Genomic DNA, 26,491 nt, shown 5'->3' with positions numbered 1-26,491 from the left:
CAAATTCTCATGGCCTCTCTTCATAATGGGTAAGATCTGGTTCCCCCCTGTTTATGTACCAGACTACAGACATGTTGTCTGTCTGAACTGCTACTGTTCCTAGAGGTAGAAGGGTTTGAAAGTGTTGCAACGCCAGGAACACCGCCCTCATTTCCAGAACATTTATGTGCAGGTTGTACTCCATGTTGGACCACTGCCCTTGGACTGTTCTTCCCTGAAATAGTCCCCCCCACCCTATCAGAGAAGCGTCCGTGGTTATCGTGGCCGTCGGATTGGGTAGAACAAATGGACGACCCATAGTGAGGTCCTGACTGTACACCCACCATGAGAGGTCTCGTTTGCAAGAATCTGTTATCAGAATCTCGTGCGCTAGGGGTAAATGCTGGAACGACCACTGCATGAACAGCAGCCATTGGAGGAGCCTCATGTGCAATCTCCCCATAGAAACTGCAATTATGGACGCTGCCATGAGTCCCAAAATCTTCAACACTAGTTTGGCTGGAGCTTTCCTGCTTTGCAATAGAAGAAGAACCTGTTCCTTGAGGGATGAAGCCCTTATTGGAGGGAGCTTTACCAGTGTTAAATGTGTATCTAGGTCTGCTCCAATGAATGAAATATGCTGTGAGGGCAGTAAGGCAGATTTTTCGAAGTTTATGGAAATCCCTAATTGGGAACAAAGGTTGACTGTGTAGTCTCTGGCTTGTATGAGACGACGCTCGGTGGTGGCGGTGAGGAGCCAGTCGTCCAGATAGGGAAACACCCGGAATCCTAGACGTCTCAAGTGAGACGCTACCACTGCCATGCATTTGGTGAATACCCTGGGGGTTGAGGTGAGCCCAAAGGGCAGGGCTCGAAATTGAAAGTGACTGGCTCCCAGCCGGAAGCGCAGGTGATCTCTGGACGGCCTGGCCATTTTGATGTGGTAGTACGCATCCTTGAGATCTATCAAGCACATCCAGTCGTCCTTCTGTAAAAATGGAAGGATCGATTGAAGCGTGACCATCCGGAACTTTTCCTTCTTCATGAAGGTGTTGAGATTGCTGAGATCCAAAATCGGTCTCCAGTCCCCTGTCTTTTTCGGAACTAAAAAGAACCTTGAGTAAGTTCCGGATCCTCTTTGGTCCGCCGGGACTGGTTGGATGACTCTTTTTTCGAGCAGCTTTGAAATTTCTATTGCTGCTGGGTCTCGCAGATGGGGTGGCACATCTGGAAACCTTCTTTGTTGGGGTGGAGTAGATAGGAAGGGGATTTTGTATCCTCTGGTTACAATGCTTTTTACCCAAGAGTTCGAGGTAAGAGTTAGCCAGGCCTGTGGGTATAAAGCCAAGCGACCCCCGACTACCTCCAGAGCAGGACAGTCGGGCCCCCGTTCAGGAGTGCTGGAAAGGCTTACCAGGGACAGGATCCCTGTCGCCTTGGTTCTGCGGACCCCCTCTGCCGCCGGGGCGACGTCTTCCATTTCTACCCCCCCCCCGCCTCTGGGGGGGGATCACTCTGTGTGGCCTGGAAAGATCCCTGAGTTTTACGGAACCACATTTTTCCGCCTCGTTGCCCTTTGGGGTACGGTCTAGTTGGAACGGAAAAACGGACTCCGACAGCAGACAGAGTCTTTCCTTCTTGCTCACAACGAGTTAGTGTCTCCTTCACTTTGGGCCCAAAGAGGGTGGCACCATCAAAGGGGGCATTGGCGAAGGAAGACTTGAAGGCTTCCGCAAATGAGCACAGCCGCATCCAGGATTGTCTTCATAGAGCAATCGCTGAAGCTGCAGCTCTACTCGATCCTTCAGCCGCATACGAGATGAGCCTCATGGATGAGTTCACTATGGAGGTAAGGGTGTTAAGCTGTGCTGTCACCTTATCTGAAACAGCGCATCTGTGTTACCCTGGAGGGTATCTCCCAGCTCCTTGATGAGATCCATCTGCAGACGTGTAAAATGTGTCAAATAGTTTAGCGAACGCATGGAAAAAGTCGCTGAACTAAAAACGCGCTTCCCATATCTGTCCATAGTCCTAGAATCCTTATTAGGAGGATGAACAGAAGAGGAAGATTCAGACATCTCCTTTTTAGTGGCTGCCGCCACCACCATAGCGTCAACCGGGACTCCCTTGGTGAGATAAACCTTGTCCTGGGGGTGCGGTGATAAATTTGCTCGGTTTTCGAGGGACCGGTTCCACTGTGTCCGGTGTCTCCCACGCCCTTCAAGCAATTAAATCCATTAACTCATCGAAGGGTGGAGTAACCCAGGAGGTAGAAGGTTGAGCACCAAAAGCCTTCAGCAGCACCGACTCGTCCTCAGTGGGGGCTAGGGACTGCCAATCACCCCTCTGTTTTAAGATCTCCAAGATGTCCGCAAATGAGACATCCTCTGATGGGGATTTTGGGGACCTCTCTGCCTCATCCAAGTCAGTGTCAGATGTTAGGGATTCCTGTGGGGAATCTAAGTGTCTCCTCTTGCACAGTCTTTTCCTCGGAACCTCATCGGGGGAGGCTTCCGGTGAGGCCTCCGGGGAACAGGGGGCACCCTCTAGGGGTGGCTGAGGCAATGGTGCTCTACGCTTTGAATGGGTCATGGGGGCAGAAACAGAGAGCGGCCTTTTAGGGGAGGGAGAAGACGCCTCCGATGAAGTGGTTGTCTGTGCAGACAAAACCTTCCTCATAAAGTCAAAAGCCCCTGAACCCCAGGCCGAGGACTCTCCATGTTCCGAAGAACATGGAAGCATCCCAGACACGGGGGCCATGGGCCCCGACCCCGAGGATGAAGCCGAGCCAATCTGCGCCAAGGCCCCGAGAGGGAGAGTCGGCACCGAAAGGTCAGTACGACTCTCGGTCCCGGAACCGAGGAGAGATCGTCGGCTCCGCGACTCACCTACAGGTTCCGAAGGAGTTGAAGTCAATGGTGTCGATCGTGCAATGGACGGTATCGGCACCGAGGGCTCCACTATCATCGGCTCATCCTCTCCCAGCTCCGAAGACTGGATGGGTCTCGAAGGAGGACCTGTTGGAGATAAGGGGAGGCCTTCCAGTTTCGACACCAATTGAGAGGAAACTGCAATCAACTTGGAAAGGGTCGTGTTCTCCATAAGTTTCTGCACGACACGATCCACATCTGTATCGGATAACGGTCTGGAAGTTCGGGTCGAAGGGGCCGAAGATGGCACCGATCGAAGAATGGTCGGTGGCGGTAGCTCCGACCCCGGTTCCAAGACCTGGGGCTCAGTGAAAGACAAACGTTCGATGCTCGGCCCCGAAGTCTGTGGAACAGGCGAACGAACCTTCGAAGATGAACTTGGAGCCGATGACATAGGCTCCGACATCTTTGACTCCTTCGAGGACTTAGAAGCCTGGTCCAATTTGTCCAAAGCGTCCTGGAAAGCAGGCTTAAGTAGTCCCCTATCTATAAGTTTCCTGCTTCTATCTGTCATAACCCTCCCGCTGAAGGAATGGCATATAGAGCAATCCTCTTGTAGGTGGAGAGGACCAAGACAGTAGACGCAGGAAGTATGGTTGTCAGTGATGGACATTTTCTGTCCACACTGACATCTTTTAAAGCCGGATTTGGCTTTCTCTGACATAACTGGTAGTAAGACACTCTATTATGAAAGAAAGAGAAAATTTTTAATAGACTAGCTAGAATAACTAAGCAAATAGCTGTATGCTATATATATACATATAACAACTAAGTGGGAAAAAAAAAGGAAGGTAGGCCACAAAAGGGAACCTATAAAAATATGACAAGATTAAGTATAATAACACCCCCACACACACTCACTATATCAAAAAAAAAACTAACTAAGAACTTTTTAAGAACTTTTTAACCAAGAAAGATAAGAATCTTATCTGAATAACAAAATTCTCTCTGGTCCGAGCTCTCGTCGATGTGCTCTGTTGCAGCGGCAAACTAGATCTGAGTAATGGCAGGGAGGATTGTGGGATATAGCCTGGTCTTGAGCTTCTCTAAGATGCAGAGCTTTGCTATGCGGCCGACTCGGAGCCGAGGATCGGCTCCGAACCCACGTGTAAGAACATACGGCGAGATTGAACACTCTCACATCAATTTACTGAAAGAAAGGGTAAAGGGAAGTAGAAAAGCTCTGCCCTACCTAGGATGAAGGCAGGCTAAGAAAAGACAACTGGACTGCCACAGACACAGCAGAGACATCTCTTACCAAATCGGAAAGTAGATAACCTAGCTGGACGTGTGTTAGCAAGAACTGTTTGAGTTTGATGAAGTCGAAGTGAAAGGCGATCAACCTATTCTGACTTCCATATTAGATTAAATCACACAGAGTCTAGCAGTTGATAGGAAGGACAGTAAAAGTAAAAGTGCATACCCCTTTCAAGGGTAACACAAGAAGTACCACAGAAAAAAATGCTGAAAATTTAGATAACACTAGCAAGACAGAGAAACAGAAAATTAATCGTCCCAGCATTTGCTTTTTTACTGAGAGAGGAAAGAAGATAAAGAAAAGCAAGAAGCTTAAAGACTAATAGATCATTTTATGTCAACAAACATCCTAACCGCTCGAGACCTAAAATCCTCCATCTTACCAGGACAGCGGCAAATGAGATCTGAGGAGCTGAGGATGGTGTAGTGCATTGTGGGAAGAGGGAGGAGCTTGAGACTTGGATCCAAGTCTTGGAAATGTGGCCAAGTTGGATCACAGGGTCAAATCTGTGACCCATCAGTGAGGAAGAATGAAAGGGACCACATCAGATCTTGCTTTTGTCCATCTTTTCTTCTCTTGTTATACTGTAAAGCCTATATTGATTTACAGCTAAAAAATACTTGTTGACGTTAATATTTTAATATACAACTGTCACTGAAAATACACCCACCATATTTAAATACATACCCCTGTCTACACACTGCACAAAACTGCGTTACCGTACATAATATGCACTTTATATCATGAAATGTTTTACAAAAAATACTAATGGGAACAAAATTTGTTTTACTTTTGCACAGCCATATTTCACAATTGTGATTGATAATTTATAGTCTTCCATTTATTCAATGATTTCAGTGCTGCTCATCTTCTTCCTGTTCATTTCCATCTCCCAACAGCAGAGGCTGGTTCAAGAACAAAGAACTCCTGATTCTTATAGTCAACTCTCCTGTTTCTTTTTCTGTCTCTCCTTTGGAACACTGAGAAGGTTTCACTGGCAAGTTCTCTCTATGAACTTTATTGTTAGAAGAATGAGAAGCAGAGTTCCCCTCTGTTTGTTGGTCGTTTTTTTATTTGTTGGATAAACTTAATTTCCTGCTTAGCCTGTTCTGTATCCAAAAATGTCTTTGATACTCTAGGAAAAAAATATACTGAAAACAGCTGGATACAGCAGCTTGAATCTCACACCTGCTTCTCAACATTCCCTGATTGCTAGAATATATTACATTTGCTTCTCTTCTGCCTGGTGTACAGTGAATAATCATTTTCCACATTCTGTTGTCTCCAATTTTTAATACTTTTCCCTTCTTCCATAGTTTTGTCATGATCAACCCTTTCTGCTAGCATGACTGCATCTTTACTAATAGAAGGCTTGACTGCTTTCTAATGGCCAGATTTGGAGCGTATGCTCCACGGGCCCTTTCAATTAGCAAATCCTGCTGAAGAATATCAGCTCAATTGCTTATCTGTGTTCTCATAAAATGAATACTGTCTGTTCCTTCCAGTTTCTCTGGTACAGCAGAAAATCTCATGTTTTCAGTACACAATGCCTTCTAACTTTTGGAAACAGCTCTTCTTTGGAAGTCTCATACTCAGCCGGCCTTTTTCTTCATTTCGACCTCTGATGTTTGCAGTTTTACCAGTTTATCTGTAGAGCTAGTTAAAACTTCTTCTATTTTTCTTCAGCCTTTTATTTGAGTTGATATAGTTTTTCATTTATTTTAATCACCTTTGAGTACATCTGATTTATTTTTTTCTCTAAATTAATGGGAGCCATCTCATGTACCATAGCTGAAGCCTGAACTGCCTTTTGCTGAACACTTGCAAGGTTCTTTCCAGCCAGTGTATTCTCTTCAACTTTTCTGGCTGATTTTCACACATGTTCTCTAAATTTCTTCTCTGCTAGCATTCAGGCAGTGTAGTTATTAGCCAGTAAATGAATTTTACTCAAGCTGACAATATCACTGTCTCTTATTTCTCATTTTATTTTTTCACACTGGGAGAGCTGAAATTAAGCTATAGATCAATGTGCAGCCATCTTGGAAGTCCTTTACAGTTACATAGGTTACTAGATAGTTACTAGGCAAACAGCTCAGGACATCATTGAAGAGCCCAGCTCAGTTTCTCAGCTGTCACAGAGCACTATATGGCTAGGTGGCACAGTAGTGTAGTGAGCAGCATTGTCATCTTACAGCAAGAAATTTTTCATTTGGTTCTTAGCTGAATGCCTTCTGTGCAGAGTATGCATCCTCTTCCTGTGTATGCTTTCTCATGGCCAGGTTTGTCTGGGTGCTCCACTTTTCTCCCATATTTCAAAGTCATGCAGTAGGTGGACTGGCAACTCTACATTGTCCAAAGATGTTATGTGGTGTGTGTGTGTGTGTGTGTGTGTGTGTGTGTGTGTGTGTGTGTGTGTGTGTGTGTGTGTGTGTGTGTGTGTGTGTGTGTGATAAAGAAGATCGTAAATATGCTTTCACTTCCTACTTAGTAAATTCTGTGATGGTAGCAGCTGTTCATGGGGTCTCTATTAGAGTTAGATGTGACTTGACAGCACTGGATGGACAGACTGGCTATGGCTTGCTCACACCCACACAGTAAAATAAATGGAGACTGAAGGAATCAAACTATGGACTACAGGAAGCAGATCATGAATAGCTCATAGTCTTAATCCCCTATGTTAATTAGCAGGCTAAAGTCATGTATTTCAGAAATCCAGGCTAGAACCAGTGATCTTTACAATGTCAGTCTAATGTTCTCCTTACTAAACTAATCCAGCTCTGCAGTCTTTACCATTGCAGCAGATGGACAAATTCATCAAGATAGACATTATTCCATTTCACTGTTTTCTCCAGTTTCATCAGTTCAGCTTTTACTCAGATTGTTTGGCTTTCACTGCCACCTTTTCATCATCATAAAGACCTTACAATCTCCTCTTCAGAGCATCAATTTCTGTTTACAGTGGTTCTACTGTTGTTTGACTGTCTCTATATCCCCAAAATGAAATAGAGTTTTCTGAATAGTATATATATATATTTGCTGTTCCTGTAGGTCATTTTTAAGGGTAGCAGTCTTTTCTTGAAGATTTCTCTAATCATCCATCCTTGCTCTATAACCTCATAATTTCGAAGGAAAGTACAGGTGTGTAAGTAAACTTACCATAACAGTGGATGTTTGGATGATCACTGTTGCAGTATCCTTAGCTGCGTGGGTTATATCCTGGCAAGGATATAACAGCCGGAAAGCTTTCAAAGCTTCAGCGCATCTTCCACACACCCAAACTGTCAGTCAGCATGAGCTGAGCTGACTGAAAAGACAGGTCTGGGCACCAAGTGCTTCAGAGCTTTTAGGTTAACAGAGAGAGGGAGTCTGAGCCCTGAAAGGGCAATGCCTGGAGCAACAGATAATAAGTATTCACACCCTGCCATAAATAACACTCAGAAAACACAATGGAATGAAGGGAGGGTGTGGCTACAACAGCAGTGATCATTTGAACAATGCTGCTGTAGCAGCAGTGATCATTTGAACATCTACTGTTATGATAAATTTACTTACACAACTGCACTATGTTCATCACATTGATCACTGCTGCAGAAACTTTAGCTATATGGGTAGATTACCTTAGCTTACTACATTTGTGAGGATGAAGGAGAAGAGTTCAGGAGCCCCTGGATAATTGTCCTATGAAAGCCTGATCTAGCCCTAGAGAAGGAATCAAGCTTGTAGTGCTTTGTAAAAGTATGTACAGAGGATCATGTTGCTACTTCTAGAATGCTTCTGGTATGCTTCTAGAATCCAATCCTTTCCAAAATGCCACAGATGAAGCCAAGGCCTTGGTGACCCTACACTCTTCTGGAATAGTTTTGTTGTGGTGAGAATAAAAACGTCATTGCCTGAGAGAACAATTTGGAAATAGTCTGTTTAGGCACAGGTTGTCCCTTTGTAATTTCATAAGAAATGAACAACTGAGCAGAAGATCTGAAAGATTTTGTTCTGCCAAGATAGCATCTCTGTTGTCTGTGGACATCCAACTTATGCAGTATCCTTCCTCCCTCATTTTTGGGTTCAGGAAAGAAAACAGGGAGATTGATAGTTTGGCTTACAGTAAACTCCTATACCACTCTGGGCATTAAAGAAGGATTAGTTCTAAAAGAAACCCTGTCTCTGTCGACTCATCATAACCGCTTGCAACTCAGATACTCATTACAGAAGTTGGAGCAATTAGTAAAATGGTATGTTAAGAACCTTAAGTCAGTTTGATGAGCTGGTTCAAATGGAGCAAGTGTAAGCTTTCCTAACACAAAATTAAGATCTCAAGGAGGAGAGAGAAAGAGGAGGATCCATAGCCAGACATGTTGAAATGGCAATGAACCTTGATGGAAAAGAAAGAAAGACCATAGGATAGTAACTCACATAAATATTGTAAAACCAGTGACAAAATTAGCTATGACACAGTGCTGGGTATGTTGCTGGCACCTGCTAGAAAACCTTTTCCATTTGCTAATATATGATTTTTTAGTAACAGTCTTTCTAGCCTCCATTAATTCCTGCTGCACATCCTCAGTAAACAGATGCCTAAATAGAATAAAGACCCTATCATTTAGGCAGTCAGTTGAAATTGACTAGGGTTAGGGTGTATTAAATACTCCTGATCTTGTGTGAGTAGAACCATTCTGTGAGGAAGACTGCCCCTGGACATTTTCAAAAGAAGGGATAACCAATGTTGTCTTGGCCAGAGGGGAGTCACCACAAAGATATTGGGGGATCCCTTCAGAATCTTCAGAAATACCCAGGATAACAGTGCAAAGGATAGAAAAGCGTACAGAAATATTCCCGTCAAAGGAATGAAAAAGGCATCTGTTTTCTAGGCATTTTTGCAGAGTCCTGGAGCAGAATATTGCCAGCTGATTGTTTGACAGGAAGCATATAGGTCTACTTGAGGAACTCCCCAAAGATATGTCAAATCTTGGACGATCCCCTGATCTAGTTTTCATTCATGAAATTGCATTGCAAAGCTAAATCCCAAACTAACATGGCTAGTCTGTAAAGGGGGTAAGACCTAGTTCCCCCTTGCTTGTTGATGTATCACACGACTGTGATATTGTCTGTAACAATTCGAAGAGATTTAGGCGACCAAAGGTGATTCAGGGAGTTGAATGCCTTGAATTAGAGCTAGAATCTCTTTTGTATCTGTGTGCTTGTATGTGTCGTTATGGTTCCAAACACCTTGGACATTTATCCCTCCTGAAACTGCTCCCCAAGAAATGTCCGAAGCATAAGTGGTGACCAACTTTTTGGAAGTGGGGTCAGAAGACCTGGATTTAGGGAGAGTTGCTGACTCCGTCAAGATATTTCTCTTCTGACATATCCCAAAACTGATATTTGAAAAGATAATGGGTGTTGATACTGGGGCCAAAGAGACTTCAATGATCATTGTAGTTTTCTCATGTGAAGTCATGCCAGGCTGAGTGGAAAACCCCAGAAATAGATTTAGATATAGATCTGTTTTTTTTTTCCCGTCTGGAAGAAAAGCTCTTTGAACTGAGGTGTCTAGCAGATACCCCAGGAACACAATCCTATGTGAACGAGTCAAAAAGACTCTTAAATGTTCTCTCGGAATCCCAGCTTGTGTAAGAGATTTCTCACCCAAGTGAGAGATTCCTGACACTTTGAAAAAGACTACAAAATAAGAAAGTAACCTAAATATGGAAAACTGGGGATAAAATGTAGCCTGCGATGAACTATAACTGGAGCTAGACACTTTATGAACAACTTAGGTGTAGTGGATAGTCCAAAGTGTAAGGCAGAAAACTCAAGATTGATAATGTGATCCAGACAGACAGCCTTAAGAAACACCAGAAATCTAGATTAATAGGGATGTGATGATAGTCATCTTTTAAAGCTAGTGTGACTAGAAAACTTAAATGAGGAATAAGAATTCAGGTTGTAAAGTGACAGCATTTTGAACTTTGGCACTATCACAAATTGGTTTAGGAAAGAAAGATCCAAACTTGTTTCCAGGTGTTTTCTTTCATTGGCACCAAAATCATCCTTGAAAGAAAACCTTCCCAAACTGGGAAGGAGGAAATGGCTATATTACTCCATGAGACAACTTATGTTGAAGGGCAAGCGGAAATAAAGAAGTCTGGCCGGTAGATGAAGAACTCTCATCAGAATAGCAATATTTTCCTCTCACTGCCATCTGTAACCTTGATGAATGATCTTCAGAACCCATTAGTGTGAAACTATCTGTTGTCAAAGACAGAAGTAGAGATTAAGACATTCTGGATGGGAAAGGGACAACCAGGTTGGAAGGGAGGAACAATGTCCCTTAAATATGCATTCTGACTTGTTGGACTGTCTTTTGTTTTGGGTGTTTCTTTCCTTCGTTTTGGGAACCCCCCCCCTTGCCATTACTTCTTAAATGTATTTACCAGCATGACACTGTTTATTCTGTTTCTTGCCATAACTGGACATACAGAATCCTTAAAAGTTTTGGAAAAGGGGGTCTTAAACTCGAAAAGATTCCTTGTATCAACTTAGCCCCCTCACCACAAATTTTGATAACCTCTGCAGCAGAGGGACCAAAAACTAAATCTTTATCCAAAAGAAGAAGAATTTAAAATCTAATTTTTACAACTTCTGGGAGGTTCTGAAAATGCAGCTAGGCAAACCACCTCAAAACAATACCAGTGGCCATAGTCCTGGAATAAGTATCAACAGAGTCCTACACACACTTTAAACAAAGAGTTCTGATCTGTGAGACGGAAGAAACTAAACCATTTAAAACAGATTTTTCTTCACAAGAATAAACTGCACATGAAACATTCCTCTTACTTCGTGATTAGTCAGAAAAAAAATTAACATATGAGCCTGACAATTCAAAATTCTAAAAATCAGAGTTGCAGAGACATACATTTTTTCCCCATACGTGTCAATTATTTTTCCATACCCATCAGAAAGTGTAGGACTGGAATTAAAAAAGAAAGTTATGTACTCACCATAACATTCCATCATCTGTTGTCCATTTTCATTCTTCCTCAACCACTGTGTTTGAAACCGAACCTCAGATCCAACTCGGCTGTTACTATAGCTCCTGGCCAAATGCAACTCTCGAGCAACAACCTTTAACATACCTCAGATCTTGTTTTCTAGATAACGTAAGTAAGAAATATTAGAATAATGCTTCTGACAAAGGAAACCAATATCTGGAGCTCCATACAAGACACTGTGGTGTCTTTATAACATTTCATTCTTCCAGAAGTCCATGATGACAAAGGTTGGGGTTTAATGGGCCGGGAGTTGAGGAAGAATGAAAATGGACAACATAGATGGAACATTATAGCAAGTAAATTGCTTATTTATCTGATGTTGTCAATTAAGTATGATGATTTACCCAAGTAGCAGATGTGCAAATGTCATCCATGGAATGACTGGATAAAAAGACTGATGAAACTGCCATAGATCTAGTAGAGTGGATTCTTAAAGGTTTTGATAATGAAATGCCCAATTTATTATAGACAAAGTATATGTACTCGGTAATCCATCTTGCTAATGTCACTTTTGTAACAGATTTGCCTAATTTCTTGCTTGCACAGGATATAAATAACTGATCAGACTTTATAATCTCTTGTTCTATGTAATTAGAAATGCAATTGTCTATGAACATCCAGCAAATGTAACATATGTTCACCTTTGTTTTCAAAATTTGGAAAGAAAACGGGCAAATTAATACACTGATTAATACTGAATTCTGACACCACCTTAGGGAAGTAAGGTAGGGTTGGTTCTTAATGTCAGCCTATCCTTATGGAAAATCAAGTAAGGAGGGTTACATGATAAAACTTGAAGCTCTGAAATTCTTCTGGCATAGGTAATACTACTAGAAACATCATTTTCGAGTTCAGAAATTTAAGGGAGACTGGATTAAGGCCTGCAGTAGAAGATTTAAAGCCCATGGAGGAGTAGGATCTTTATAAGGTGGTCTAAGTAAAATAGTACCTCTTAGGAAGGCCTTGAATACCATAGTAGAGGTTAGGGAAGAATTGTTAACTCCTATATGAAAGCTAGAGATTGCTGTTAAATGAACTTTAATGGTAGGAGAGCTAGCTCCTCTATTGAAAAGTAATGCCAAAAAACTCTAGAGCACTTTGTGTAGGGGCTGATAAGGGAATCATTATGTTTTTGATGCACCCAACAAACACATTCCTTGCATTTATTTTTGTTAAATTTTCCTAGTAGAAGATTTATGGAAAGACAAAAGTATATGATGTACAGGAGGTGAGTGCATTGGTTGTCTGGCTATTAACAGAAGTGGAGAAACCATGCTGTTAGCTTGAGGTCTGAGATATTCGGATGAATAATGCTTGTTTGGTAAGACAGCAGGTCTAAAATAGGATCCAGAATCCAAGGTGGGTAAAGAAGATGAGGCCAAAGGAAGGGGAACCAAACCTGTTGAGGCTAGTAAGGCACAATGAGGATGACTTTGCTCTTCAGCCTTGCAGCTTTCTGAAGAAACTTGGGAATCAATGGAGTTGGAGGATAAGCATAAAGAGTACAGGAGGGCCAATCGTGCAGAGCAGAGTGATTCCTCCAGTGGGGGGATTAGGGCAAAAAAGCTGCTGCACTTCTTGTTTAGGAAAGACACAAATAGATCGCAGTAAGGCTGGCCTCACTGACAGAAAATCACTTCCGTCACTTTCATCTTGAGAGACCACTCATAAGGCAGTAGCATGTACCTTCTCAGTTTGTCTATCATCATGTTGGACTTCCCTGGAATGTGTTTGTTACTATCAGAAAGTGGTTGGATGAGATTGCCCATTGCCACACGCTGAGTGCTTCTTGACACATGGGGTAAGATCTGGTTCCTCCTTCTTTGCTGATGTACCAAACTACTGACATATTGCCTGTTTGAATCGCAGTTGTCCCCAGAGGTAAAGCATCCTGAAAGGCTTGCAACGCTAAAAGCACTGGTCTCATCTCCAGGATATTTATATGCAAATTGGTCTCTTTGCGGGGCCAAGTGCCTTGTACTGTTTTCCCCAGAAAGTGACCTGCACCCAATCTGGGATGCTTCGATGGTCACTATGGCCTTGGGCTGAAGGAGAATGGACAGCCTTGTAGAACCACCACCAATGGTATTTTTTGCATGCCTGTGTGATCCTTATTTGAACTGACATTTGATGATAAAGAATCGACCACTGAGATGCTAACATCTACTGCAGAATTCTCATTTTAAATCTTGCCAGGGGGATTAGAATTATGGCCAGTGACATTGATGCCAAGGTTTGAAGTATCAATCCAGCTGAAATTATGGTGCTGTGAACAATTTTCGTGACCTGGAATCTCAATATCTGTACTCTGACTAGGGGAATTGAAGCTGTTGCAGATACTGTATTAAAAACTGCCCCTATGAACTCCAGTGTCTGAGATGGTTGCAACTAAGATTTGTTGTAATTTACTGTAATTCCTAGAAAGGAGCAAGCTTGACTGATCTCTTGCTGTTATGAGTAGATGCCTGGTCGGGGTGGTGATGAGCCAGTCAACTAAATACAGAAACACCCAGAATCCATGTAGTCTCAAGTGAGCTGCCACCACTGCCATGCATTTGGTGAACACCCTGGGGGCTGTGGTGAGATCAAAGGGCAGGGCTCTGAAATGATAATGACTTGCTCCCAACTGGAAGCTTAAGAACCTTCTGGACCGCTTGTTCACATTTATGTGATAGCATGCATCTTGAAGGGCTATCATGCAGGATGGACTGAACTGTAACCATCTGAAACTTTGAGTGTCTAACTGATTTGTTCAATTTGCTGAGATCCAGAATTGGTCTTTAGTCCTCTGTTTTCTTTGACATTAAAAAGAATCATGAGTAAGTTCCAGATTCTCTCTGGTCTGGTGGGACCTCTTGGATGACTCTTATTTCTAGCAGCTTTTGTATTTCTAGTGCTGCTGCTTTTCTCTGACTGAGTGGAACATTGGGAAACTTTTTTGAGGATGGAAGTGGAAGGGAAAAGGAAATTACATAACCTCTGGAAATAATCCTCTCCACCCATATATCTTTTGTTATAGTTAGCCAAGCTCTCTGGTGCAGGGATGAACGACCCCCAATTATCTCCAGAGTGGGACAATTAGGCCTTCTTTCAGGATCGCTGGTCAGAGAAAGTGTCTGTAGAGCCTTAGTTTTGTAGGCCACCTCTGTTGCGTGGGCAGCATCTTCCATTAGCATTTCCCATTCTGCTTCTGGAGGAACCATCTCCACATGCATCTTGGAAAGGACCCTTAGATTTTTTGAACCACATTTCTGTCCCCCTCATTGGGTCCTAGAGAAGGTCCTTTCAGGAGTCGAAAAATGTACTCCAACAGCAGAGATTTTCTTTTCATCTTTTTCAAACCTGGAGAGTGTGTCCTTCACACTGAGGTCACACACAGAAGATATGTCAAAGAGAGCATTGATGAAAGAACATTTGAAGGGCTCCGCAAAATCACACAAGAGCATCCAGGCGTACCTCCTTATTGAGATGACTGAATCTGCTATCCTTGAGGTACCCTCAACTGCATGAGAGCTAAGCCTCAAGGACAAATTTGAAATGGACTTTAGGGTTGCCAACTGGAAGGTTACCAAAGCTTGAATCTCGGCAGCAGTGGTCCCTGAAAGAATATTTGACAGTTCATTTATCAAATCTCTTTGCAACCTAATGAAATGTACCAAACAGTTTAGTGACTTAAGAGCAAAAGTTGCTGAAGTGTAGATACACTTCCCAAATCTGTCCAAAGCCCTAGACTCTTTGTTAGGAGTATGAACAGTAGAACTTTGTTCCACAAGTTCCTTCTTCGTGGCCGCCAACACAACCACGGCATCTACTGGCACTCCCTTGCTCCAGAACTCCCTTTGGTCGGTGATGCCAGAATTCTGTTTGGTCTTTTGGGAATAAGATCAACAGCATCAGGTTCCTTTCATACCCACTGAGAGATCAAATCAATGAGCTCATCAGCAGGCAGAGTTACTCGAGAGGTAGATGGGCTAGATTCAAATGCCTCCAGGAATACCAAGGGGAAGGACCCATGGTCTGAGGATGTCTAGAATGTCTCCAAATGAGACATGCTTCTGCTCCATCTGTTCCATTTACCCCAAAGGCAATCCATCTGAGGCAGACGTTAGAGCCAAGTTGTCCCAAGCCAAGGCTCCAAGGGGCAGAGACAGCTCTGAAAACTTCAGAGTCGACTCCAACACCTCGGATTCAACTGGGACGCTTTGGCTCAAAGAGCCACTTGGCTCCGAATTCGCTTCGGTGCTCTGAGAAATCCTCGAATCCGAGGACATGACTATCCTCTGATCCAACCCAGATGGACTCAGCAAACTTAGATCCAAGGACTCCAAAATTAAGCGTCAAATCGGAGAAGGAGCCGATACTGGAGGGGTATAGCTGGTGAAGTTTTCCTGGCCCAAAGGGATTGGAGCTGGGAGAAATGCCATCTATATCTGCACAGAGAGAGAATATTCCTCATCATCCTATCCACATCGGCTTTGGTGGGAATCCTGGAAGAATGAGATGAAGCAATTGATGGAAATTTGGAACATCATCTCTCTAGGAAGGGAGAAGGGATTCTAGACTGTATTGGGCTAAGGAGGGACAGTATCAGACCCGAGGAAGTGATTTAGGATCCGACATACTGGGATCCGAGGACGCTTTAATGGAATCTGTCAAAGTCTTCGAGCTGGAAGGTTTTAGATCTGCCCTAGACGTTTTTAATGGTGGCTCCATTGAAGATGAAGTTGAAGATCCCAACTTCTTTTGGAGACTTTTTTGTAGTCTCCTTTGAACTTATCTTAGGGGGGTGAACCTCAGATATGGCTTCTGAAAAAGCAGTAGGTAGTAGACCCTTTAGTATCAACTTATTTTTTCAGTCCACTATTGTTCGTGGATTAAAACTCTTGCAAATACTGCATTCTACATTCAGCTGCTCTGGGCCTAAAGAATAAATGCAAAGATCATGAGCATACGAACAAGGTAGCTTATGGCCAGACTTCCTACACTTTTTAAAATGTTTTTCAGACATTTTGACAAAAACAAAGATAGCATAATTTTTTTTTTAGAAAGGGTAAGAAGGAATCAAAAAAAGAAAATGTACCAACAATGGTACAAGAGAATACACCAACTGTGTAAGAGAAAAACATTACAAAAAAATGTTTTAAGATTTTAAGAAATGAGAAAGAAAAATGCCAACAATGGTAATCAGCAAATACACTAAGTGTACAAAGAAATAAAAAAGAAAAAGTTGTTGGAATAACGCTTATCTTTAAATTCACTCAAGAGCAAAGCTGACCACATCTATAGGCGAAAGTGGCAAAAGAGATCTGAGGTATGTTAGGAGTTGGTGTATTATAGGTAGGGAGGAGCTTCAGAGTTTTAGTTGGCCACGAGCTACAGTAACGGCCAAGTTGGATCAGAGATTTGAATCCAAACCCAGAGGTTGATGAATGAATGAAAATTGACAACATCAGATCGACAATTATGTACTCACCATAGTGATATATCTGTGTTGTCTCTTTCCATCCTTCCTCAAAATACAGGTCTTAGATCCATGTCAGATCTGACTTCAGTCACTTTCAAGTTTCTGGATCCAGTGCTCATGCTCATCCAGTTACCCATAATCCCTGGTGTTATGTGAAATACCTCAGATCAAGTTTGCCGCTAAGAAAAAAGGGAAGAGTATGGAATCTAATGTAGAGGCAGTGAAGCAAACCAGGTGAAAAAAACAGGTTTTGATAAATAACCTCAAGAAGCCGAAGCTAGTTCAAATGGAGAAAACCAGGAACCAATAAATCAAACACTGTCAAAAATAAGGAAGAGGGAAGGTGGAAGGTGGGGGGGGGGATTCAGGAAGGATGGAAAGAGACAACATAGATCTATCATTATGGTGACTATATAACTTTTATATCTGATGTCTTTTCCATCCATTCCTCAATGTATGAGAAAGAGTCCTCAGCTACAATAACACTTGGGTGGTCTTCTGGAAGAATATTCCAGAGCACAGCCGAACCAGAAGAGGCTCTTGATCTGGACTGTAATTCCAATTTAATAATGAGAAATGAATGTGTGAACCTTGAACCAAGTTGAGACAATGTGAGGTATTGCCAGCTATGGCAGGAGAGGTAGGGCAGTGGATGGGTAACATATGCCAGCACAACTAGCTGGAAGAATTACATGTTATTTGAATATTAAACTGATTTGTACAGTGTGCCCTGCTGGACAGAAAAAGAAATATACATACAATATTGTAACTGTTTAAATGCAAATGTTTTAAAAGAGGATATTGGAAGAGAAGAGGTTAATCTCAATTTAGGGCCTAAAGACTGTATTTTACAGTTCTCGATGTAGCCAGCACCAAAAAGTATGTACTAGGAAAATTCCTGTATTGTCATTGGGGTGAACTAATTGCTACTCTGGAAGGGCAGATGTTTGAAATTGTTTTAAGACTCCCAGGAGCTGCAGCATATCTTAGCAAGGCTCTGTGTATATGTATTATTGACACTTATGTGCTAAATCCTGACAGCTTCTAGCCAAGGGGAGAAGCGTGGGAACCAGAAGTCAAGACGACCAGATGTATGTGATGTCATTCTGTATTCCATCACTAATATAATGTTTAATATTAGGTGAGAGTGAAGTCTCAAAGCACTCTGTTTTGTAACCTGACAATGAAGGATCTCTGACCTACTTCATCTTGCCTTGCTCTAGTAAGTAACCAGGGAATAATAGTTCTTTAGACCAGTCAGGAAAATATAGTGAGATTAGTTTTGTATTGTTTTCTTCTGTAACTGTGTGAACCTGTCCACCTGTTTTATTTTTAATAGTTCCTGTGATTGAAACTCTGGTGTTTATTGTAAATAGATATTTAGTATTTTCATGTTCTTTTATTATTTATTATTAAATATATTTAAACTTTTCACTGTGGCTGGTCCTTTAGGAAATATTTTAACCTTTGAGAATACTTATATCTATTGGTGACACTGTGGCCACTCCTGAAAGCCTGGCTGTTTGGTCAACATTGCCATTTGCATTAATATTAATTTCACTCAGTATAACTGGGTACCCTTAAAAAAAACTGCGGTGGTGGTGCTGGGGTAGCATTGTCGCCTCACAGTAAGACGTTGCCCTGTTCGATTCTCAGCTAAAGCGTCTTCTGTGTGGAGACATGCGTGAATGGGTGTACCTTCGTTGAAGGTTGTGCGTCAGGCCTGGCAAGTCGGTACGTAAAAATCTACTGCCAATCATTAGCGGACCAGAGTACCGCTGTGGCGACCCCTAACCGGGAAAAGCCGAAAGATACAACAACATAATTGGGTACCCTTGCAACAGCCTTAGAGTAGCTGGCAGCGTAACTACCTTATAGTATTGGCAGAAGGGGGCATAGCTAGTAAATTTGTGTCAGCCGTTCCCAGGTGTGTGTGTGTGTGTGTGTGTGTGTGTGTGTGTGTGTGTGTGTGTGTGTGTGTGTGTGTGTGTGTGTGTGTGTGTGTTTGTGTGTGTGTGTGTGTGAAAATGAAATCTCAAAGTATGTGTGTGTGTCAACTGTTTGGAGCAGAGACACAAAGCACTGGTTTCAGACAGAGGGTGTTGGAGGACTTGGCTTGGGCACTCATCTTAGGACTCAACCTTACAGTAATGCCAATAGGGAGTTTCAATGGGGAAAGAAACAGATAAAGAAACCCAGACCCCATACTGACTGTGTTCCTGTATGCTCTTAAGGGAAATTGTGCTTACTGCAGACAGCTGCATCTGGAAATACTGGATGTATCCATTTTTACTCCAAGTGAACGTCCCTCTCCAGTGCCAGTTGTGAGGATTCAGGCTCCTTGATTACTGGCCCAGAGTGGGGATATCACACAAGCGGCAGTTGCACAAATGTCATCAAGTGGAAAAGAATGCTGTTGAAGAAGTCACTGATCTAGTAGAATGGGCTTTTGGGAGAACAAGCAGGGATAGTCGCAACTGTTTGCAAACATGCACTCAGACAACCAACAGAACAGTGTGACCTTAGATACTCCTTTTCCCATTTAGACAGGAGAGTAAGAGAAAAGCAACTGATCAGTTTTTTTTTCTGAAATCTCTGGTCCAATCTAAATTAATGGCGAACATCTAGTAAGTATAAAGTATATTCAGACTTGTTTGAAAAGTTTGGGAAAGTAAGGGGAGATTTATGGCTTGGCTGATAAAGGATTCAGAAGCCACGTTTGGAAGAAAAGAAGGACTGGTCCCCCAACTCACTCTGTCTTTCTGGAAAAACAGGTAAGATGGTTTTGCAGACATAACATTTAGCTCAGAAGTCCTCCTAGCAGAAGTAAAAACAACTAAGAAAAGACTTTTCCATGACAAAAAAATTAAAATCAGCCTTCAAATGGTTCAAATGGAGCTCAAACTGAGGACCAGTTAGGGCTTGCTATAGAACAGTAATATCCCAAGAAGGAATTAGGCTCTCTTAAGTGGAGACCATAAAAGGAAAATTCTTCTAAGAAATGCTTTAAATATTTAGTTAGTCTGACAGATGCAATACTTGTGTTATCTCACCAATGTGAAAAGACAGTATGGCTGCTAATTTCACCTTGCTATTGGAATATCTGGCTCTGTTCTGAAAAAAGCTCAGCCAAGAATTACAGAATCACTGTGAGGGGGGCTGAAAAGGGATCAAGATTATTCTCAGTTGCCCAAATGCAGAATCTCTTCCATTTGCTTTTGTAGATTTTACAAGGTGTCTGTGAAGAAGTTAAACTATGAACAATTAAGACTGAAAACCTAGACTATCTTGCCATCACTGGAACTAGAGAAACCATGCAGTCAATTTGAGAGAGTGAATGTCTGGGTTAGGCTACCTGAACAGATGAGACACTAGAACTGGAACCTGGCCCAGTACTCAGGCAGGGTATACAAGATGAGGGCAATGGAAGGGAAACCATACTTGTTGGGGCCAATAAGAGGCTATGAGGATGACTGATTTTTCATGCCATTGTTTTCCATAAAAACTTTGTAATCAGAAGAATGGGGGAAACGCATAAAGGAGTCTTGGGAGACAAATGTGGGACAGTGCATCCCTCAGTGATTCCCTATCTGGGGGACTCAGAGTGAAGAACTTACTGCATTTGCTGTTGAGGGGAGATGGGAAAACACTGGAGTGAGCCTGGTCCCAAAGGTGGAATATCTTTTCTGTGACTGCTGGGTTGAGTGACAACTCATGAGAAAGAAGGCTAGACCTGCGCAACTTGTCTACTAGCGCACTGAACTTTGCTGGGATACGTATTGTTAATGATGAGATGATATTGCTCATTTCCACACTCTCAGGGCTTCTTGATATAAAAGGTAAGATCTGGTTCCTCCCTGTTTGTTGATGTACCAGACAAATGAGATGCTTTCTGCCTGAAAGCATATCACATCTTTGGTAAGAGTCCTGAACGGCCTGCAATGCTAGGAGGACCTTTCTCATCTCCAATAATTTGATGAAGTCTGGCTTCTGACTGTGACCATGTGTCCTGAACTGTCCTTCCCATGTAGTGCCCTCCACCCCAAATGGGAAGTGTCCATGGTCACTGTGGTTTTGGGGGAAGGAATGATGAAAGGATGTCCTTGAGAGACATGTGGTGCTTTTCTTCCTAGGCCTCCATTGAAAAGGGGCTCATCTTGGCCCAATGGACTTTCCTGGTTAACAAACTGCAAATAAATAAAATAAAATAAAATGTGGTGACTCCAACCACCATCAGATATGTGATCCACAGATCTGTTAAGAGTACTCAGAAAGACATGGATTGTTGTCTTATCGACCACAGGACTGCAAGAGTCCACTGAAGAACTTGCATGTAGTATCTGGCTAGAGGAATTAGGGCAATTGTTGCTGCTATGGACCCTGAGAGACAGAGAATCATTCTTGCTGGTGGCTTCTGAAAGGACAGAACTGTTCAGGCTTGATAACAAATGGTTGCAATTCTTGTCTGGAGAAGTTTTGAAATTTTAAATCCTGTGTCCGAATGTGCTCCCATAAATTCTAAAGATTGAGTTGGGCAGAGATTGCACTTTGTCAAACTGACTGAAATGCCCAGGTCTAAACAGAGGTGGAGAAAGGAATCCCAGGCCTGGATAAGTAGATCCCAGGTAAGGTTGGTAAGAAGCCAATCTTCCAAATAAGGGAACACGTGGAACCCCTTTAGTCAGAGATGAACTGTGACCACTGCCATACATCTGGTAAACACCTGGAGGGGGGGCTGTGGTGAGACCAAGAAGCAGAGCTCTGATATGAAAATGACTGTCTCCCAGCCAAAAGAGAAGAAACCTTCTGGAGCGTCTGTCCATCTTTATGTGGTAGTATGCATCTTGAAGATCTACTGAGTACATCCAGTCATTCTTTCCCAGAAAAGGAAGAATAAACTGTACCATGAACATCCATAATTTAGTTTTCTTTACAAAGTTGTTTAAGTAGCTTAGATCCAAAATTGGTCTGAGGTCCCCATTTTTCTTTGGCACTAAAAAGAACTTTGAGTAAATTCCGGATCCTCTCTGGTCTGGTGGGACATCTTGAATTATTCAATTGATAAGCAGTTTGTTGATCTCTGAAGCTGCCGCTTCCCTTTAAGAGAATGGAACATTGGCAAGTCATTTTAAAAACTGAAGGAATGGTATGAAAAGGGATAAAGTAGCCTCTGGTTATTATTCTCTGCACCCATTTGTCATGAGTGATGGATATCCAGGTGGTTGGGTGCAGGAATAGGCACCCCCCCCCGACTGTCTCCAGAATCCAACAGTTGGGGATAGCTCAGGAGGCGTCTCAGAGAAAGGACTTCTAAAGCCTTGATTCTGTGGACCACCTCAGCTCCTAGGGTGAAGTCCATTAAAACAGTTCTCTACTCTGCCATGAGGGGGCCGGGTCTCAGGAAGTGTCATGTGAGAACTGCTGTGATTTACAGAACCAAATTTTCATGCCTCCCTTTTGATTCCTGGAAAAGGTCCTTTGGGGAGTGGAAAACTTGATCCCTACAGCAGAAAGTAATTTGCCCTCCTTTTCACTTCTGAAGATAGTATCTTTCATCTTGGTACCAAAAAGAGTTGAACCATCATAGGGGGTATTCACAAAGGATGTCTTGAAGTATTCCACAAAGTTGCAGAGCCTCATCCAATCATGTCTCCTAATGGATATGCCTATACCAGTTCTCTAGTCATGCTCTCCATAGCACTGAAGATACAGTGCATAGAGATACAGGATAAAGATTGAAGGTTGGCCAGCTGTGCATCAATGGACTTCCTTTGACCTGTAGGCAGGGTCCCTGGGAGAGATCTGGAGATTTCTTTAGTCAAATCTCTTGAAACCATGTAACATGTGCCAGATAAGTTAAGGCTCCTACAGTAGATGAGGTGTATACTTGCTTCCCAAATCTGTCCAACTCATTAGACTCCATGTTCGGTGGAAGGACAGAGAAACTCTCTTCCATCTGTTCCTACTTGGTGGCCAATGCCACCACCACCATAAAATCTACATCCAGGCATTTGCTCCAGCAGGGGCATTTTTCAGAAGCAACAAGAAATTTGTCCAGTTTGCTATGAAAAGTTCTGTTGTGTCCGGTTCCTGCCAGATTCATGCAGAGATCAGGTCTATCATGTTGTCCGCTGGTAGGACCACCCAAGATGTAGATGAGCTAATGCCAAAAGCCTTGCAGAATACTAACTCTTTAGGAGAAAGAGAATAGGAAGACCATCACCCTGTTTAAGTAGTTAGAGGATCTCTCTGAAAATCACTTTATTACTCTTTACTAACTTACTGCGGTGGTGGTTCTGCAGTAGCGTTGTCGCCTCATAGCAAGACGTTGTCCCATTTGATTCTCAGCTAGAGCGCCTTCTGTGTGGAGGCATATGTGAATGGGGTGTGCCTTCGTTGAAGGTTGTGCGGCAGGACTGGTAATTCGGTACGTAAAAATCCACTACCAATCATTAGCGGACCGGAGTTCCGCTGCGGCGACCCCTAACCGGGAAAAGCCGAAAGACACAAACAAACTCTTTACTAACCCCAATTAGTAAAATAAACACAACATACTACTTTTAACAACTTTTAAACTGACAGGAAAAAGGTGCACTCCCATTTAAAAATATAGTTAAGTCTTGAGACAGTGCATTAAAATACAAACTCCTAGTAGAAAAATAATTTTCCTAACCAGGAAACTACAATTAAACAATAAATATTCAAATGTGGAAGGTTTTTCCCTACAGGGAACTTATCTGCCCAGCAATGGAACAGCACAAGCAGAACATCTATTCTCGAAGGTCCGCAGAGGAGCGCTCTCTTTGGCAGCAGAAAAGCTCCAAAATGCTTGGTGCACAAACCAATCTTTTTAAGCAGCTCAGCTCAAGCTCCTAATGGTTTCAGCATGTGGAAGGTGTCATGAAGCTTTGGAAGCTGGCCAGCTGTTGTATCCATACAGCTAAGGCTACTTCAACAGTTATAAATATGCTGAACATTGTATGTTTCCCTCCTTTTTTCCTGGACTTCATCTGGAGTTCTTGGATTCTGTTATCACCTTGCTTTGGTGTGGAAATGGCCTCCCAAGACTAATTTCCCTTTTCAGGTCACAGTTCATTCTCTCACAGATATGTTCTTGTATTATGTTTATCTGATCCATCAGGGTTATGCTTCTTTATCTTCAATCTCTCTCTCTCTCTCTCTCTACTACTAGGTTTAGCTCAATCAACTTTGGAAGGCACAGACTAACTCCTAAAGGTCAGTGAGGTTGACAAAAGGCAGTGCCTGAGTTCAACGTCATATTCATTTGAGGCAAAAGTAGGTCATCTTTTAATCTGTACATCAAAATCTTGTTTATCCTATTCTTAATAGTAGAAGGTGTAAAGATTCCTGTGTACCACATTCAACAGTGACATGTTCTTCTCCTAAACAAAATACACATAAGATTTGTTTATCTTGGGACATAAAAGAAAGTTATGTACTTCCCATAAGGCTAGATCTTTTCATTCATATCTGTCCAATATGACATGTTGGTCCTCGATCTGTTTGTTAGATCCAACTTGGCAGCATTAGTGTTCCATCCTCAAACCCCTGTAAGAATTTATCCTCCCATAATGCACTATTTCCTTTAGTCACCTTGGAACTTCTTTGAAACCTGAAGGCCTACAAAATACCTTGCCTGAAAAATAAAAAGAAGCCATGAACTCACAATAACATTCCATCTGTGTTGTCCACTTTCATTCTTCCTCAACCTGTGGGTTCTGTTCTGATCCTCAGAACCAACTCGGCCGCTACCATAGCTCATGGTACCCAAAAAACTCTTGAGCTTATACCTTACCCACAATGCACCTATCCCAGTTACCTCAGATCGAGTTTGCTGATAGACAAAAGGAAAGATTAGACGTAAGACATTCATTGAGACTATATCTGGAACCACAATGATATACCAGGGATAATAATCTGCTAGTCATTCATTCCTCTAGAAATCCAAGCCTATGGAGGTTGGAGGCAGGGTAGTTGAGGAAGAATGAAAATGGACAACACAGATGGAACATTATGGTGAGTACATAACTTTATTTGATGTTGTCAATTTTCATTCTATCCTCAACCTGTAGGACAGAGACCCCAGCTACCTTAGATCCTGGGTAGACTCAAGGAAGGATGTTCCTGAGCACCACTGAACCGAATGCTGCTTTTCCCCTGGAGAACAGATCCAATTTGTAATGAGTAATGAAAGTATGGGGAGCTGTCCAAGTTGCTGCTGCATAAATATCATCAATGGTGGCCTCTAGACAGGAAGACAGCTGATGTTGCTACAGCTCTAGTTGAATGTATTTTCAAAAGTTTCAATAAAGCAATCCCCAACTTGCTATAGATGAAAGAAATGCAATCTGTGAGCTATCTGGTCAATGTCATTTTGTTCATAGGTTTTCCTAGTTTTGTATTTGAGTAAGAGATAAACAAATGGTCACATTTTCTGATATCCTTTGTTCTGTGAAGATAAAACCATAATTGTCTATGAACATCTAATAAGTGTAAGCAATATTAACCCTTAGCAAATTTGTGGAAGAATACTGGTAGCTTAATAGTTTGATTGATATTGACGTCTGAAACCACCTTTGGTAGAAAAGGGGGGACGGTTCTTAGCAAAAACCTATCCTTGTGAAAAAAAATATGGCGGTTTACAAGACAAAGCTTGAATTTCTGAAATCCTTCTGGCGGAAGTTATAGCCACTAAGGAAAGTTTTCCAGGACAGAAACTTAAGATCACAATCTTCTGCGAGTTCAAAAGGAGGCTGTACAATTGCTTGCAACACCAAGTTTAGGTCCCAAGGAGGGGTTGGATCTTTGCAAGGAGGCTGTAAAAGAAGAGAACATCTAAAAAAAAAGCTAAACAAACTTTATGAGAAGCAAGTGTTGAGTTTTCAAATTCAGTATGAAAACTGGCTATAGCTGCTAATTGAACTTTAATAGTAGAAGACAAAGCTCCTTCATTGAATAGTGAGGCTAAAAATTCAAGAATCTTATGAATAAGTGCTGAAAAAGGGTCAATGTTATTTTGACGTGCCCAAAACACAAACCTTTTCCATTTCCTGTTGTAAAGTTTAAGCGTAGATGGTTTGTGAGAGGCCAAAAGTATGCGTCAGACGGAAAGAGAGCATAGATTGTCTGGGTATTAATGGAACTGGAGAAACCAAGCTGTCAGCTTGAGGTTCAAGATATCCAGGTGGATGATGCCTGTCGAATGGGACAGGAGATCTGGAACTAGGTCCAGAATCCAAGGTTGGTGAATTAGATGAGGCCAAAGGAAGGGGAACAAAATCTGTCAAGGCCAATAAGGTGCAATGAGGACTACTTTGCTCTTTGGCCTGATTGATTTCTGTAGAAACTCTGCAATTAGAGGAATTGGAGGAATGACATAAAGAAGATCGAAGGACCACTTGTGGAGAAGGGCATGCCGCGGTGATTCCCCTGATGGGAGATTAGGGCAAAGTAGTTGCTGCACTTGTAGTTTGCTGGAGTGCCTTCTGTGTGGAGTCTGCATGTCCTCCCTTGTCGTCATGTGGGTTTCCTCCAGGTGCTCCGGTTTCCTCCCACATCCCAAAGACATGGTGTAGGTGGATTGGACACTCTAAATTGGCCCTAGGCATAAGTGCGTGCATGTGTGTGCCTTCCGTGGAAGGCTGAGTGCCGGGCTAGCAACTCAACACCGTAAAAACTCCACTGCCAATCATGAGCGGACAGGTGATCTGCTGTGGCGACTCCTAACCGGGAAAAAGCCGAAAGAAGAAGAAATTGCTCCACTTGTAGTTTAGGGGAGAGGCGAAAAAAG

The 26,491-nt window shown here is 42.4% G+C and overlaps 1 protein-coding gene across 1 annotated transcript in view; it reads right to left on the bottom strand.

Moving 5' to 3' along the window:
• The window catches only part of RNF212 (ring finger protein 212), a 575,632-nt gene extending 561,201 nt beyond the window's left edge, over positions 1-14,431 (bottom strand). Inside the window, exon 1 of the mRNA XM_044063463.1 lies at positions 14,189-14,431. Coding sequence (XP_043919398.1) covers positions 14,189-14,431 — 243 coding nt within the window. The remainder of the gene's footprint in view (positions 1-14,188) is intronic.
• Between the last annotated feature and the right edge of the window lie 12,060 nt (positions 14,432-26,491).

This window comes from Protopterus annectens, chromosome 2.part1 (assembly GCF_019279795.1).
Source record: "Protopterus annectens isolate FY-2018-M chromosome 2.part1, PAN1.0, whole genome shotgun sequence".
Lineage (NCBI taxonomy): Eukaryota > Metazoa > Chordata > Ceratodontiformes > Protopteridae > Protopterus > Protopterus annectens.
This window is presented reverse-complemented; position numbering and strand designations above follow the sequence as displayed.